Here is an 18,584-nt window from a genome sequence, read left to right as displayed (position 1 = left end):
GATAATTGGTAAATTTTGGCCTACAAAGTGAGAACAGCTATAAACCGGGAGAGGGACCGAAGGGAAATCGTACGAGTCTGAGTGAGGCCACGGGTCGAACACCATGCGTGCGTTGGTAAAAGTTGGCGGCAAACGCTTAAGCTCTTTTCGCTGAGCAGCCTCAGCTCGCCGTCCCTACTCCGCTTATGCAGCACCCTTAACTCCGGCTCCGTTCATCCCACTGTAATTGTTCACCCCAATGCCGTTTTGGGTCAGGTAACTCTCTTCGCCTTACATCCCAGTATTCAACTAAATTAGCTACTTTTAGTGACGAAACTCATAGTGTCGATGGCTTTTGTGTTTCTGCGATCAGGGTGTTTCAATTGGGCCCTTTTGTACTGTTGGGTCGTCGGCGAAGGTTGGCAATGGCTGCCGATTGTACCCCGGAAGCCATATTTTCGGAAATACAGAAGTTGGGGAGCGTTGTGTTTAATGACGTGAGTTATGAATATATATATATATATATATATATATATATATGTATGTATGTATATGTATATATCTATGTATACATTGTTGATCGCTTGCTAAAGTTTTCATTTTCATGTCAAAGTCATGAACTTTTCATTGTTGTGGTGCAAAAATTGTCAGGCAGTGGTGCCATTGTTGGTGATGATCTTCTGGGGCGTACCGTGCTCGGATGTGATAATGTTATTGGGCACCATGCTGTGGTTGGTGTCAAATGCCAAGACTTGAAGTACAAGGTCAATTTCGATATGTTAACGAATTCACTACAATACTCAAACTTTTAATACAAAGTTCACTAGTTTGTGTCTGTTTTGTGATTTAGTCAGGGGATGAATGTTTCCTTGATGTTGGGGACAACAATGATATCAGAGAGTATACTTCAATCCACCGGTCTTCGAAGTCGAGTGATACAACTGTATGTGGATATGCTCATTACTTTTCATTCATACTGGTGTTTTAAGTTTCATGCTCTCATTGTTGTTATGTGATCAGGCTATTGGGAATAACAATCTTATCATGGGATCTTGTCATATTGCCCACGATTGCAAGATCGGAAACAACATCATTTTTGCAAATAATACGTTGCTAGCAGGCTTTGTTGAGGTGGAAGTAGGCCCTTGCGCTTTCTTTGGATTATGAAATTTCAAATTTCTGGATATTGGCTGATTTGTCATAGAAAGATAAGTTTTTTTGATCGAAGAAATATACTTGATACACAGATTAATACGATATCATAGGTTATATTTTTTTGTGGAATCCACAATGTTATATCGTGTCTTGCATTTCAGACTCCTTATCTTCGACATCAAATGTATTGTCTGTTTTGCATACTTCAGTTAAAGAATATGTTACTTCGATCCTACATGTAGTACCTGATATTTAGTTGCATTTCAAATGTAGGATTATGCTTACACTGCAGGGGCTGTTGTAGTTCATCAATTCTGCCATGTTGGTTCTTTCTCATTCATTGGTGGAGGCTCTGTGGTATGACAGTCTTGACTTTTTACCATCTTTTATGCAACGTGGAGACTTGAACTATTGCTTTGAACTAGTGAATTATGAGATTGGTGCAACATGAAACAACATTTGGCACAAAAATTTTCACTGTGAAATCTTGATTTATTTTGTTCTTTTTTATATCCCTGAAGATTACACAGGATGTTCCAAAGAATATGATGGTTGCAGGAGAAAGAGCTGTGCTTCGCGGTTTAAATCTTGAGGGTCTACAACGTAATGGATTCACAGGTGCCGAGGTTTTCATTAATCGATGTTTCATCTTAATAGTAAACATTATTTGTATTTAATTGCATGTCTAAAAGAGCTTCTATTCCTTCGTGCAAGGATCTAGATGAGAAGTTTGAGAACGGCTTACCAAAAGATATTCATGCCTGCTGATGAAAATTTCGGGGCTTTTGAAGAATGTCTTTCTAATGTGGTATCACATTCAACCACTTCTCTACCCTCTGAAATCTAAACTTTTAAATTGTTGGTCAATGGAACTATATTCATTTTGCAGGAGCTGCATGCTGAATTGGCTCATATACTTGCAGTCCGTTCCATGGTGCAGTCTATCCGCGACTCTTTTGAAGGAAAACGACGTGGAATATGTAAATTCAGACATTGGAATGGCTCTTAAAAGCATGTCATAGCTCAGTTTCTTTGCTCTATAAAGATGTTAGTCTATTTGTCTAGGAAGACAATTGTATTGTCAAGAAAGATAACTCTTTGAGGGATATTAAAGATACCAAAACATCCTCACAAGCATACTCTCTGTATCATATATTACCAATATCGATATCCATGCTTCCTGGGAGGGAGGGAGCGAGGGGGGTAGAGAGAGAGAGAGAGAGGAGGAAGGGGGGGGGGGGGGGGTGGGTTGGGAAGGCAGAGAGACAGAGAGTTGTACCTATGAATTTTTGTAGTTAATTTGGTTTTCATTTTCATCTCTACTGCTATTGTATTTACAAAACCGCTGAGGATGTGCTCCGGTATGTAGTAAGAAGAACTTACCAGGCAGCTTGTGGTTGTGCGAAGCGAATATCTATTTGAATTGTGAAGAAAGAGTCCTTGTATCGGTGAAACAATGTAATACAGAACGAAGTCGCATATGCATAACATACTGTAGAAGTATTAATCCTTTCAACTAGTGAATTGTGTGGAGGAAATTACTTGTGCAATTTCTTTGAAGTTGGAAAAGACCAACATTTCTTTTAAATTTTGTTAAAGCAGATTGACCTCAAATTCACAGAAAATCCAAGGAATTTTATAGTTATGTGTTATCAGTTACATTGGTTTTAATTTTTTAATTTTTTAATTTTTTAATTTTTTTGAACAAGCGATATTATCTACATTAAATGAGAGGAGGTGAACTTAGTCTCACAATGGGATAGCAATAATTTGGTTCAAATTCGTCCTTGGTGAGAATCGAGCTTAAGACCTCTACTTACTAGTGAAGAGGAATACTATTATACCGTAGTACTAAGTGGCGGTTTTAATTAATCTAAATACCAAGTTATTATCAGTGTTCTAAAAAAGTTATTCTGCACGCAAAATATATAAACACAAGAATATTTATATAAGAAGGAAAGCAAGATGTCATTTTTTAAGTGCCAATCGCCAAACCTTATATAATTAATTTGGATTATTGTAACAAAATGATCTTTTAAGTTTGCATAACTCACAACTTTGACCCCAGTGTTCAAAGCCGACCAATGCCGTCCTCCACATTTTAGTCCGGCCATCAATGTTGCCTTCGCCGTGATAGTTTTTGTGTTGTGTGAAGTTAAGCCATTCATTTGCAGTTTCTGATGCTCAATCCACCAGGCCAGGATAAATTCCTTGTCATCGGGATAACAAAAGGAAGTGATAAAATTTCTGACCAAATTTAGTTCCCTGTCTATTTTAGTACAGGAGAATCATGTACGTTAGAGAGAATTGACTTCATTTTTCAAAACCAGATTTTGGTTTTAAGAATATTAGAACAAAAATATTCTCGTGATCACCAAGTGATCAAAGAATGCATGATTATTCCCTTTATCAAAGATGAAAAAGTAGTGCTTTTAGCGTTTGAATCTCAACCCTTAATGTTAAATTCATAAGTAGATTACCATGAATCTTTGGTTACATGGTGACCAAAAAACAAGGCTTGTAGTTTTATTTTATTGCATCAACAAATAAATAAAATAAAATAAAAATAAACAACCAAATCAACAACAACAATTAAGTCTAATTCAACTAAATGGGACCAGTTGTATGAATCATAGAACATCATTGCCTTTAGTTTTGCGTCATGTCTTATATTAACTTCAAGTACTCCATATCTTTTAATTTTTTTGTAGTTGTAGCTAATAATGCCGGATTATGGCATGTGATGTAATCTATAGCACTAATGGAAAGCTTAATGATGATAATATCAAGATAAGGGGATATGAAAAATTAAAGAGCAGTTGACACCCTCGGGATTGAATTTGACCCATCTTGAGGCCTTGTCCGTTCTTTTAACCTTTTCATTTTCTTCCATATTTGAACTAGGGTGTGATATCCACACACCTCATTTTACTTTTCACACATTCTTTTAATTTTCGGTCGTCGGATCGGATGAATTGAAGAAGATCAACATATATAAATTATTAAGGGGTGTATGAGAAGTAAAATGAGGTGTGTGGTATGAGAAGTAAAATGAGGTGTGTGGATAGCACACCCCATCCATGTGGAAATTTAAGAGAGGTGGCCCAAGCGCCCCACATCCAACAACATTGATTCTCAACTTGGTAATTAACGTATGCTTAATTTGTTAGGTATGAAGTTTTATCACAAAAGGTCTCAGTATTAGTAGGAATGAGGTAACCTTATTTAAACTCTTTTTTGTTCTTCCCCTTGGCCAATGTGGGATAGCCACCAAACTACGGGTAATGCTAGAGAGATTAAATTTGTGGACTAAATTTTGCAATCTAAATGACATGGAAGTTGATGATTGAATTATTACTTAAATAATGATTAACGTGCTTATTTCTAATTAGTGACACATTATTTAGTTTCCAAATTTAGTCTACCTAGAATAATCTTTGAACCACTTCAAATGTTGTGCTCCTTTTTCATGTTATATATCATCAAGATGCTCGTTTTCTTGGTCACTTGGTGATCAAGGATTCATAGTCATAACTGCTGACTTTGATACCAAAGCTTGAGATAAACTACTAATTAAAAACAAATGATTTAAACCACTAATTAAAAGCACATTCATTTAATCTCTAGATTTAATATCAAATCCAATTGTAAATAGTCATACATTTCTTGATCACCTAGAAAAATATTTTTGTACTCATCAGTGGATGAATGCTAGTTAAACAACCCCAATTCCCCTTTTCCCTTTATAATTTGTTAATAGACACCAAAAGCAGATATGGGTAGGTTTTGTACTTCAGCAACTCAGGCTGACGGCTACACTTTAGATATATTTTATGCCCATTTATTTTTCATAAAGTTGATGCCTTTTGAGCAATTATGGAACAAACATAATGATTTTCAATCAATCTGCATCAGATTTTGTATAATTTGAACATGATTTAGCAAGCACACCAAAGTTTATAGTTAAAGTTGGGGAGAAGATATATGGAAAACATATATGCTTTAATATTCAAAGATGTGTTCAAGTTGGTACTTTCAGAAGTACTTTCATTGAAGCTGAGATCTCAAGTTCACCATTATTCCAGCACTAGCTCATAGACCAGAATCCAAACCACCCTACCATTTGATAAAGGGGGACAAGTTTAACAATGCAAGGGAATTTAATCAATTAGATCCCTCAAAATACTTAACTAGGGGTGGAAACACATGTTCTGCATGTGTTTTGCGTAGTTATCAGAAGTAGATGTGAGAAAGTGAGTAACTTAAAAATTGTTAATGTTCATGAGAAACACTTTACGAATCATATTATAAAGATAAAAACTCCTCATGTATCAATTGTTAATGTCAGAGGCAATGAAAGTTGAGTTCCAGAATTCTTTGTTCTTCAATATAGTTTCAGGGTTTTTTTGTTTGAACTATAAAATGGAGTTTTGAGGAGTTTATTTGTGAAAAGCACCAATCAAAATCACTATTTAATAACATAATAATGTGATAAAACAACACCACATTTTACTACATTGAAGTGTCAATTTATTTGGGTCCTCTTGCAATGATGCAGACAAATTGAGATTTGGCAGAAACGTTAATAATTCAAAAAAAAAAAAAAAGCACTATAATAAAATTAAAAATGAGACATTGAGAGGCCTCGCGATCCTAGTTAATTGATCAAACAATGATTAACAAAATGGAATATATGAGATTAGAAAAAGTAAGTTTCAAGAGATTATTAATATGGTTACTGATCTGTATCATCATTTTTCTTACACAATGTATACTCTGTATGTAGTTTAATGATTTGAATTGTTTATATTTTAGAACATTATTTATAGATCATCATTGCAAAAAATGAGACAAATCCAAAACCATTAAGACATTCATTTGGAGTGAATAAATGAATCAATTATACTGTTTTACAAAGAAACCCTAAATTCTTAAACCAACGGTCATATGTTTTATATTTGGATGATTTTTGGTAGACACGATCTTTGAGAGAAGATCTAAAGATAGACAGTTCAGATCTTTAAAATACATTACAAAGTGGGCTTCATAAAAATGTGTCAAAAGTTATTTAAAAAAGTTAAAAAAGTGGTGTCATCCCCTATAAAAACAATCAAGTGACTTAATACTTAAACAAAACAAGATTAGAAAACTTCGCCAATGACCATTATCCTCTAGTTTCATAAGAAGGAAGATTCCTTTCTACAAACAATGCCAAATACATAAAAATAGTATGAATAAATATTGGAACTTAGAAGAGTTTCATGGTTTAGACATATAAAGGACTAAACAATTTTCAACTTGGCCGCCTCCTCATACATTGGAATATATATTTTTCTCCAACTAGCTTAATTAAAAATCTTAATAATAACCTTAAGACAAAATTAGTTGGGGTGAGATATATGTCTATCTAATATTTAATTAAACTGTATATATTAAACGATCTCCTCGAGTCCCTAACTAGATTTGAAGTACTCGTAATGGTTTACCAATATAGGAAATGGAATATACTATTTCCTCATATCAAAACTAAGGATTCTAATCTATATATTCTGTTTGACGATTATGGTACCTAAGCTAAAGTCATTAGCCACTAATTATTTATTGATTATATATATAGGCCCTTTAACAAGAGGGATCCTCATTTTTTTTTTTTTAATGAGGACACCCACTTGACCGTTGGATTGACTTTAATGATAGTATGTGGTTGAGATTAAATCAAAGGCCACACAATCTCAACCACACAATTTCATTAAAGTCAAATCTAACGGTCAAGAGGGTGTCCCCATTTTTTTTTTTTAAATGGGGATCCCTTGTTAAAGGACTTTTTAAAACAATTTTTTATATACGTTTTTGTGTGCCGCACTCCGTAATGTAGTTTAACAATTTAAATCTTCTATCTTTTAGAATATCATTCATAGATCATCCTTGGAAAAAATTAGACGAATCCAAAGGCATTAAGACATTCATTTGCAGTGAAGAAAATGGTTGAATATATATGATTCTATAAAGAACCTAAACACTTAATCCAATGGTTACGGTCATATGATTTCAGATTTGGATAATTTTGGTAGACATGACTTCTGGGGAAGATCTAAAAGATAAATAGTTCGGATCATTGAAATACATTATGAAGTGTACCTCACAAAAACATATATCAAATATTGTATAAAAAAAGTAGTGTCACTGATCCGAAATGTAAACTGCAGTATTGTAGTGTTCTTTATCTTAGATTCAAGGATAATTAAAGAGAGAGTTAGGTAAGACTTGATAGCTTAGATGATTTAGATTGATCATATAGATTTTTAGTGATTTGGATTGCTTTGGAGTTTGAAATCAAATTATTGTGATTGTGATTGTGATCATAATCAAATCATTAATTTGTAGTTCAATCTTTTTGAACATTTTGGTCCAATAATCTGAATGGTTGAATCAAGAGGGCATGATATTTTGGTTTCTTCTTCCCTAAAATATTGGTATTAGTCTCTTAATGCGTAACATTTAAGCATGTGTATAGCTGTTGACTTATCACAAAGAAGCTAACATCCTCAATTTTTGGTGGAACTAACTATGAAGTTACTGAAATGTATATTATATATGAATTGAAAGGATGAATAATATTGTGTCTGTGTTTTTTCCCTGTTCGATCTCTTTGATTGTATGGAATGTTGTTTCTCTATGAGTTAATTTCCTAATAAACTGCAACATGGGTAGATCAACATATAAACTTTTGAAGGGGGTTCCTTTTCTGTGATATTTCTCATCAACCTACTTCCAAGATATTGTTCATTTCCTAAGCCAATTATAGTGTCTTCCTAACTCGTAGCAAATTAATCATTTACACAATAAATAAAAACGAATATAGTTCGGATATTTCAAGTTCGACTACTTTTGTCTTAATAAAGAAATAGAAACATAATATTTTCACACATCCTCTTCAATTTCTAATTGTTGGATTGAATCAATTAAAGAAGATCAAAGACATAAATTAACATAAGATGTGTGGTAGGTAAAAAAAAGATGTGTGGATAGCACGACCTTAAAACACTCATCATGCATTACTCCTCTAAAGTGGATTTCCTCTCTTATGTCTTCACATACTTGTATGAAATGATTTTTCTAAAGTGCTAATAAGAGCTATATCTATGATTTATTTGCCTAATTAAAAATGAAAACAAAGCTATAGTATAGTAGCTATACGGTCCCCTACAATATTGTACGTAGGATATTCCTACAAGCTCCAGAAGACCAAAGTTCCTGTGTAAGATAAGATTTATATATATATATTCCTCTTCTATATATATGAGGTGATCGAGAGAGAGAGAGAGAGAGAGAGAGAGAGTGAGAGAGAGAGGTAATACAACTAGTTTTAATTTATTTTGTTTAGAACCCAAGTTGGAAATATCCAAACAATAAACAATGTCCATCCAATCATCTTCTCTTGGTGTGCACAAAAACAAATCCCCCACCCGCCACCCCCCCCTCAACCTCCATCATCATATGTACCACCAAACACCGTGCTCATTCGTCCTCTCTCTCTCTCTCTCTCTGAATTTAGTTGGAATTGTGGTGGTGTCGGCTGTAATATATTTTGAGAATTAAGTTGCGAGAAGCACGTAATATTATTGTCCGGCTGAAGATGGGCAGAAAGTGCTCACATTGTGGAAACATAGGCCACAACTCTAGGACCTGCGCAAATTTCAGAGGCACTACTAGTAGTACTAGTTTTGTTGGATTTAGGCTCTTCGGCGTCCAACTTCATCGTGATCATCATCATCATATCATGATGTCTTCATCCAACATGAACAATAATTCTGCTAATCATCATGTTTCCATGTCCATGAAGAAAAGTTTCAGCATGGAGTGCTTGCCGACGACGACGTCGTCAGCCTCTTCATCTTCCCCATCTAATTCTTCATTGTCTCCTTCAAGACTTTCCATGGATGAAAATATTTGCGCATCAGATAAAGCTTCCATCGGCTATCTCTCTGACAGTCTCATATGCCAAGCCCAAGAAAGGAAAAAGGGTCAGTTCCAAATTAATGACTTAATATATTACTATTGTTTTGTTAATTTTTGAAATAACAAAATCTTCACTATTATGTGAGTTTTTACTTTAAACTTGTGTTCTTGAGCATGCATCATATTTATGATTGTTGTTTTCCAATATGTTGTTTCAAGACCGAGAAGAATTCATCTGCAACTGAGATGTCAAAATAGTAGTATTTCAAGTCAATTGAGCCTTGTCATGTCATTCATGGCAATGCCTGATTTGCTTAAATACCGCCATAGCACCACCAGAGTAATTTGTAGGAGTTTCGTTTCAAATTTTCTGAAAATTAATCACCAATTTATTGTTTGCTTAGGGAAACTGAGTTTCAGGCACCTTATTATATATTTTCTCTCATGCATACTCATTATTCATGTATGTTATCAGGAGTTCCATGGACGGAAGAGGAGCACCGGACGTTCCTAATCGGACTCGAGAAGTTAGGAAAGGGTGACTGGAGAGGCATCTCTAGGAATTATGTGACCACAAGAACCCCAACCCAAGTTGCGAGTCATGCTCAGAAGTATTTTCTCAGGCAAGCAAGCCTGACCAAAAAGAAGCGACGTTCTAGCCTCTTTGATATGGTGTGTACTTAACTAAACCTTCTCCTCTCTCTGTCTAACAAATTAAGGAGTTGTCTGATATAATCATTTCAGTTGGCTCTGACTGAATTGAATTTTAATATTAATTTTGTGTTAGTCATGTCATGACAGTTTGGAAGCAGCAACAATATAAATATGGAAACTGATGATCCAATTCCTACTCAATGTGAAAATATTATTTGTAATAACATGGCCATTGATTCCAGCACAGTGCCTCTGCTTGAACATAGCATTGCAGCGAAAAATCTAAACTTAGATCACAGTCAAAAACCTCAAAGACGTAGTACTACTACTCAGCAGCGGCCGGTTTGGATTTACGGGTTGATCGATTTCCAGATGAAACCGAATTCATCTTCGAGTAAAGCGTCAGTAGTACCGGATCTTGAGCTCACGCTTGCTGCACCAACTAGTCCTAATCTAGAACAAAAAAATAAATCATCCCCAACCCCAGCAGGTCCCCTCCTTAATCTTGGAGCAATTAGTGTCACATAAAAAAAGAGATGGACTGGGCTACAATATTTACAGAAATGAACGTGACTTTGACGTTAACCCTGGCAGCTGAAGAAGGATCCGAAGGAACAATATATATTATTCATGGCTACTTTTACTTGATTTATAATTAGTATGTATTGATTATTAATTAACGTTATTTTCTTTAATTCCTTTTTTTTCCTTTCTCTTGATGAATAAAACGAGGATGTATCGATGCATGACAATATATTATAAAAGCATTTTATTTCCTTTTTTTTTTTTTTTTTTCTGAACAAACGATATTATCTACACTAAAAAAGAGGAGATAGGCTTAGCTTCACAATGGGCTAGTAATAATATGATTCAAACTCGCCTTTGGTGAGAATCGAATCTAAAACATCTCACTTATAAGTGAAGAGGAATACTACTAACCGTATTATTTATCAAAGTATATTACATCTATATTTATCTCTATAGATGATTGCATGAATTAATTAAAGGGGTGTGCTATCCACACACCCCTTGTTAATTTTTATTCTTTCACTTGTTTTTAATTTAGTTGATTCGACGACCACAAATTAATAAAGTGTGTTTGAAGTAAAAAGGGTGTGTGGATAGCACACCTCTTAATTAAATCGAATATAGCTAAACCATTTATGGGTTTTTCCACTAGGTTTAGATTAATCCAGGGCCTAATTAAGTATTGATGAGCAAATTTAAATGACAAACGATTTCAAGATTGATCTTTCTACCAGAGGTGATCAGTGATCTCATCCACCAATTATTAACAAAGTTTGATTTCTTTATGCCAATTTGGCTGGGTAATTATAGTAATATTAATGCACAAACATAACCTGCACAAATGATTGGTGACCAAAAAGTGTACACAACTGGAGTTATATCAACTGAACAAATACATTTTCTTAGTGGTATATGTCATAACATTTTTTCACAAGCTCCCCCAATTTTTGGTCCATGGTACGTACCATCGAGTGACGAAATCAACAATTAAATTTTGCATTTAGAAATCTAATGATTTTTATAAGCATTAGGTTTTGCATAAAACACATACCATTGAGTTGTACGTATTATAGTCAGACGTTCTATGGGCTCGTTTGAAAGTGTTTTTCCAATGGCGGAAAGCGCTTTTGATAAAAATGCTTTTAGAATCAATCCTTAGTAAAATGACAAGTAAATCATGGAAAAAAAAACTTTATTGCTCCATGCAAGAAGCACATACTAATGCCTTTTGCAGGAAGCATCTTAAGTGCTTTTGGGACCCAAATTTTTTTCTCTAAAAACCTTTTAGTCATTTCAGAAGGATCTCCAAACAAGCCCTAAAGCTCTTACAATATGTTTTGAAAGAGAGAGAAACTAATACATGCATGTCTACGTAAAAATATTAGGGTTTTCGGAACGTTATAATTGCTCTTTTCTTTCCGGGTAAAAGAAAATTAGCTAGTTAAACAGCAGTTAAGAATCTGCCCTCCAATTTTATCAAAAAATAGGAACCACATACTTTTCAACGACAAGCTTTACTTGTATGTAGCATAGCTAAGCAAGGGATGCATTATTTTGTCCAAGCCAAGGATAGAGTGGGGGACTACGAGTCTACTACTGCACCAGAATACTGAAATATTATAAATTTGAGTCAATTGGGACAATTTATAATAAATATCCTGAACAATTGGCTGGACTTACCCCCAGTAGTAAATTTCTAGGTCCAAGATACTGTACTAGAACAGTGAAGATTGTGCAGGAAAACTTAATCATGTATGCTAGATACAGGAGAACAATTTCGCTGAGATGAGTGTACTGTTATCGTACGTGTTAGCTGATAATATAACGTCATGTGGAAATAAACTCACAAATAAAATTACACAATTAGAACTGACCATCGTTGGTGGTGTATTCGTGCCACAAGTCTCACTAGGCTCTTACAATATTCTGTAATTTCCATGTAATCTCACTAGGCTCTTACAATATTCTGTAATTTCCATGTAATCTCATCCTTACAATTAATGTACTGGCTGCTCCATCACAAAAAGGTTCTTCACTATTAATCAAGTCAATGTAATATAAATTAATGAGGAAACTGATGCATCATTCGAAATTCAACCCTAATATTATGTGAAATAAAATACACACTGTATGCTAGGAAACAGAAAGCAAACTTCTGAAATCAGGAAAACCATGGACTCAAAAGTTTTGACATCACAAAACTTTCCCAACACCCCAAGACATCTGTGTGAAAGTTTGAATTTTTCAGAAGTCTAACCTCAGCCTAGTAAACACTTCAATATCTTGACCAATCAAGAATATTTCTCCAAATTAATCTCTTGTTTTATTATTTTCTGATGGGGATCCAAAATCTTGGATTGTTCTTCTTTCCCTGTCTTGACTGGCATGTTGCACAATCTATATAGATTTTGAGAGACAAAGAAAATCCATTTTCCATATGAAGATTACAAAGACAAACAAAGTTCTTGTTAATTTGTGTGACCACAAAGCTTGCACATATATATTTGTATGTATTCTCTTTTTCTTAAAGATACGGAAGAAAGAAGCTAGTCCACATGCTCAAAAGAAAACCTAGCTACTATATCCTTGCAATGGCTTATCAAAATTAATGTCATTCCTATTGGCAATCGATTTTGGGTAAAACTTCTTCTTTAGATATTCCCATTATGCTATAGCACTCATCACTTAAGTTACGTAGCTACGGCATATATAATCACTGTTTTAATTGAAGTTTCTACCGTATCTTTACATATCAAAGGAGATATTCATATCATCCTAACGCACTATATTCATGGTTACACTGAAGATTTTGTCCACTCCCTTGATCAACATATATGTCTCTATATGTTTTAATCTTTAAATAAATAAATTTATACCTAGTTTTTTAGTTTGTAATCTAGCTTTCTCCTCGACCTTCTGTGGGGAACTTTGTTTTGTTTGGTTACTTGCCTGTACAGGATACTGGGTCCTTAATAGTACAACTGAATTAATACCATGTCCCTTGATATCCAGATCTTTCTGTCTTGATGTCTATATTTCTAAAGGTATTTGTCTTGCTTGGTTGAATACAATCTATCACATTTATAATCTCTTTTAAATTACAGTGACATTTCAACAAACTTCTTTTGTCTTGTTTAATCCCTGTAACTATCTATGTGGTGTCAAATTGTTTGGAGCCTTATTTACACAATCATCAAAAACTCACATATCCACTTTATTGTCACGTGAATCATGTGGAGGATACGAATTTGTTTCTTGTATCAGACACAACCCTCATTATCCTTTCCATTATTTTCATATCTATATACACGACACGTCTAATTATGTCAATTTGTTTATTTATTAATCTTGTTTTGAACCCATGATTAATAAACTAAGGATCCGTCTGATAACCTCATCGTTTTTCAGCTTTTAGTTCCCGCTTTAAGTACTTCAAATACGAGGAAATTACATAGGAGAAAATAGGGGTGAAGAAGATTGATATTGGAAGGAGGGGAAGAAAAGAAGAATAATGAACCGAAACAAAATCTTATAAACAACTTAAAATAGCTTTTGGTTTTTAGTTTTTGTTTTATGTTCTTATCCTTATATATTTCATTGACATCTGTCTCATCATCCAACCTTTTTTTTCATGTATTTCTCCGCTCTAATATAAAAATAAAAATTGAAAACGAAATTGTTATTAAAAGGAGCCCTAAGAATGTGAGGTATGAAGCCAAGACGAAGGAAAAAATCTTATGACAACTAGCAAGCTTTATTTATAGCCGATAGCATATGACATCACCAAGGGGACAAATAAAGACAGAATTCTCCGTAGAAGCATCATCATATGTTTTGCAAAACTATAGTGTATATATATACATATACATGTTTTATAAAGAAAAGCTAAAGTGTATATATATACATATATGTATGTTAATTATGTGATGGTGATCATCATCCTCTTAATCACAATTAATTAAGGCTGGCTTAATAAACTAGTGAACAATCTTTATCAGTAGAACGTGGATTAACCCACTATATTAGTGAACTGATGGAGAAATTGCCATGGTTTCTTTGTCTTTAGTCGTTTCATGATTTGTTTTCTTACCATCCATGGATTGATTAATACGCTACTGCAGCGTTCACACATTACAAAAAATAGTAAAGATACGATTTAAACTTTTTTTTTTATTGATTAGTCATTAATTTCACCTACTTAATATTGTACTAAGTCACGAGGAATACATGGATGCGTGCACACACACACACACACATATAATATAAACATACATATATGAACCGGAAGATGGTGGGAAATGGTTAATTTTTTGCTTTCGTGTATAAGTTGGTCAACTTAGGGTAATGCTATGATCTGTTTATTTAAACTATATTTTGTAAATCTTATAATATAGTTGTTAATGATTGAATTATTATTTAAGTATTGTTTAACGTATTTAATTTCAACTAATGGCTACATCATATAATTTACAAATATGGTTTAAAAAGTTTATCTACCTAACACTACTCGTCAACTTAAAGATCAGAAACCTACAATTATTGGTATCATCTTGATAGTACACGTTTCTATTGGTGGTAACATATACTAGTAGAAAAACATGTTTGCGCGACGGAATCTTGCGCGACGCAGCAAATTTCGTCGCGCAAAGTAGTTTTGCGCGACACAAAACACAAAACGTAGCGCAAACGGCCTTTGCGCGACGTTAGACTGCGTCGCGCAAAACAGCTTTGCGTGACGTACAAGTTCCTACGTCGCGCAAAACATCTTTGCGCGACGAAATCTGACGTCGCGCAAAGAATTGTTGTGCAAAGGCCTTTTGCGAAACGCACAAACGTTGCGCAAGATCTTGGCGCCAAACAAAGAATACTTTACCATTTTTTTTTTCAACTTTGCGCGACGTACATGCACTTGCGTCGTGCATAGTCTTTTTTTTTTTTTTTTTTTTTGGGTTCTTGCATTGCCTTTTTCTCTTGTGGTACCCACTTGTGTAAATGTTTTAAATTGATGATGGAATTCGTTCATTGTATTCATATAGAGTTAAAGAGTGTAGCTGTAAAAAATCATCAAAACTAGAGTTAAAATAACTATTAAATCGTTATTTTTCATTTATAACCGTCGAAAAGTTTTGTCCCGTTACTTGAACTCTGAATGTTTTTTTTTTTGCGATTTTTGGCGTATGTGATCTCAAAATATAAACAAACAAGTTTGATGGTTGGATCGTTGACACTAATTTTGTACAATGCGTTTCTCATCAAAATCAATAGTATATGTATTTACTAAGTACATTTTCATTTATTTATTTTGTACTCATACGCAACAAGGTTAAAAAAAAAGAAAGAAAAAAAAAGTTTGCGCGACGTAGGTATAACTATGTCGCGCAAAGACATTTTGCGCGGCACAGAAGCACCTTCGTCGTGCAAAGTTTTTTTTTTTTTCGGGGAGGGGGTTCTTGGATTGCCTTTTTCTTATGTGGTATCCACTTGTGTAAATGTTTTAAATTGATAATCGAATTAGTTCATTGTATTTATATAGGGTTAAAGAGTGTAGATGTAAAAAATCATCAAAAGCAGAGTTAAAATAACTGTTAAATCATAATTTTTCATTTATAACTGTCGAAAAGTTTTGTCCTGTTACTTCATCCCTGAATGATTTTTTTTTGCGATTTTTGGTGTATGTGATCTCGAAGTATATACAAACAAGTTTGACATTTGGATCGTTGAAACTAATTTCTTACAATGCGTTTCCCATCAAAATCAATGGTATATGTATTTACTAAGTACATTTTCATTTATTTATTTTGTACTCATAAGCAAAAGGGGCAAAAAAAAAAAAAAAAAAAAAAAGACTTTGCGCGACGTAGGTACAACTGTGTTGCGCAAAGTGTTTTGCGCGACGTAGAGGCACCTTCGTTGCGCAAAGTTTTTTTTTAATTTTTTTTGGGGTTTTTTCTTGCATTGCCTTTTTCTTTTGTGGTATCCACTTATGTAAATGTTTTAAATTGATAATCGAATTAGTTCATTGTATTTATATAGGGTTAAAGAGTGTAGCTGTAAAAAAATCATCAAAATCAGAGTTAAAATAATCGTAAAATCGTGATTTTTCATTTATAACTGTCGAAAAGTTTTGTCCTGTTACTTGATCATTGAATGTTTTTTTTTTTTTTTGCAATTTTTTGCTGATACGATCTCGAAGCTATACAAACAAGTTTAACGGTTGGATCGTTGAAACTAATTTCATACAATGAATTTTCCCATCAAAATCAATGGTATATGTATTTACTAAGTACATTTTCATTTATTTATTTTGTACTCATAAGCAACAAAAAAAAAAAAAAAAAAACACTTTGCGCGACGCAATGGTGCCTATGTCGCGCAAAGGCTTTTTTTTTTTTTTTTTTGGGAGTTCTTGCATTGCCTTTTTCTTTGTGGTATCCACTTGTGTAAATGTTTTAAATTGACAATCGAATTAGTTCATTGTATTCATATAGGGTTAAAGAGTGTAGCTGTAAAAAATCATCAAAATCAGAGTTAAAATAACCATTAAATTGTGATTTTTCATTTATAGCCGTCGAAAAGGTTTGTCCCGTTACTTGATCTTTGCATGTTTGTTTTTTGTGATTTTTGGCATACACGATCTCGAAGCATATACAAACAAGTTTGACGGTTGGATTGTTGAAACTAGTTTCGTACAATGTGTATCTCAGCAAAACATTAAATTCACTAACAATTGGAGTTTATTTATACTTTCATTAAGTATAACACAAGATTTTGTGGTATCCACTTTTGTAAATATTTTAAATTGACGATCGAATTAGTTCATTGTATTCATATAGGATCAAGGAGTGTAGCTTTAAAAAATCATCAAAATCGGAGTTAAAATAACCATTAAATCGTGATTTTTCATTTATAGCCGTCGAAAAGGTTTGTCCTGTTACTTGATCTCTGCATGTTTGTTTTTTTGCGATTTTTGGCGTATGTGATCTTGAAACATATGCAAACAAGTTTGACGGTTGGATCATTGAAACTAGTTTCGTACAATGTGTATCCGATCAAAACATTATATTCACTAACACTTGGAGTTTATTTATACTTTCATTAAGTATAACATAAGATTTTGTAGTATTCACGTGTAAATATTTTAAATTGACGATCGAATTAGTTTATTGTATTCATATAGGATCAAGGGGTGTAGCTGTAAAAAAATCATCAAAATCGGAGTTAAAATAACCGTTAAATCATGATTTTTCATTTATAGCCGTCGAAAAGGTTTGTCCCGTTACTTGATCTCTGCATGTTTGTTTTTTGTGATTTTTGGTGTATGCGATCTCGATGCATATACAAACAAGTTTGACGGTTGGATCGTTGAAACTAGTTTCGTATAATGCGTATCCCATCAAAACATTAGATTCACTAACACTTGGAGTTTATTTATACTTTCATTAAGTATAACATAAGATTTTGTGGTATCCACTTGTGTAAATATTTTAAATTGGCAATCGAATTAATTTATTGTATTCATATAGGATCAAAGAGTGTAGCTGTAAAAAATCATCAAAATCAGAGTTAAAATAACCGTTAAATCGTGCTTTTTCGTTTATAACCGTCAAAAAGTTTTGTCCCGTTACTTGATCTCTGCATGTTTGTTTTTTGCGATTTTTTGCGTATGCGATCTCGAAGTATATACAAACAAGTTTGACGGTTGGATCTTTGAAACTAGTTTCGTACAATGCGTTTCCCATCAAGTTCAATGGTATATATATTTACTAAGTGGATTTTAATTTATTTATTTTGTACTTATAGCACTTAAGAAATTGAATGATATATATGTAAAAAAAATTATTGTGGGTTTTTGTTAGAAAAATATATTATTGTGGGGCTTACTAAAAAAAATTTGAATTTGAAAAGAAGAAAGTCACATTTTTAGTAATTTTTATAATAATTTGAAAAAAAAATACTTTGCGCGACGCCTTAATGTGGTCGTCGCGCAAAACCACTTTGCGCGACGTCAAATTATACACCTACGTCGCGCAAGTTGTGATAATTTTGGTGGTGCAATAGTGAAAAATAGGCGGTTTTTTTCAATTTTCCAAATTTGGACAAAATCTTGAACCCTCCTCCCTTTTTCTTTCCCATGAACCCAGAATCTAGACAAAGTTACGAGGCACTGAGCTTATACCTTCTATTCAACGCCAACCTTGGCCGTACAATTTCAAGGCTTCAAGGAACTTCTGATGCTCCTCCTCTAAATCTTGAACCGTCCCTCTTTCTTTCCCCTTAGACCCCAAATCTCCCTCTTATCTTCCTCTCTT

General features: G+C 33.7%; 1 protein-coding gene and 1 pseudogene across 1 annotated transcript; both read left to right on the top strand.

The window, feature by feature from the left end:
* Window positions 1–88: 88 nt before the first annotated feature.
* LOC125469716 lies at window positions 89–2,342 on the top strand (annotated as a pseudogene).
* A 6,135-nt stretch (window positions 2,343–8,477) lies between these two features.
* On the top strand, window positions 8,478–10,523 carry LOC125469593 (transcription factor KUA1-like). The gene is made up of 3 exons (XM_048567124.1): window positions 8,478–9,158; window positions 9,569–9,765; window positions 9,895–10,523. The coding sequence occupies exons 1-3, from the start codon at window positions 8,771–8,773 to the stop codon at window positions 10,273–10,275; spliced, it is 966 nt and encodes a 321-aa protein (XP_048423081.1). The 5' UTR covers window positions 8,478–8,770; the 3' UTR covers window positions 10,276–10,523.
* Window positions 10,524–18,584: the final 8,061 nt, after the last annotated feature.

Source organism: the organism of the source record quoted next, unplaced genomic scaffold (genome assembly GCF_019419815.1).
Source record: "Pyrus x bretschneideri cultivar Hongxiangsu unplaced genomic scaffold, Pyrus_bretschneideri_v1 Contig44, whole genome shotgun sequence".
Lineage (NCBI taxonomy): Eukaryota > Viridiplantae > Streptophyta > Magnoliopsida > Rosales > Rosaceae > Pyrus > Pyrus x bretschneideri.
Note: the sequence above shows the minus strand (reverse complement) of the source record. Positions and strands in the feature narration are given on the sequence as shown.

Bases quoted from the DNA above. Each gene is read 5' to 3' on its own strand.
- LOC125469593 (XM_048567124.1), top strand. From the start codon at position 8,771: ATGGGCAGAAAGTGCTCACATTGTGGAAACATAGGCCACAACTCTAGG. The intron at 9,159-9,568 runs GTCAGTTCCAAA...GTATGTTATCAG, and splicing joins AGCCCAAGAAAGGAAAAAGG to GAGTTCCATGGACGGAAGAG. The intron at 9,766-9,894 runs GTGTGTACTTAA...ATGTCATGACAG, and splicing joins GTTCTAGCCTCTTTGATATG to TTTGGAAGCAGCAACAATAT.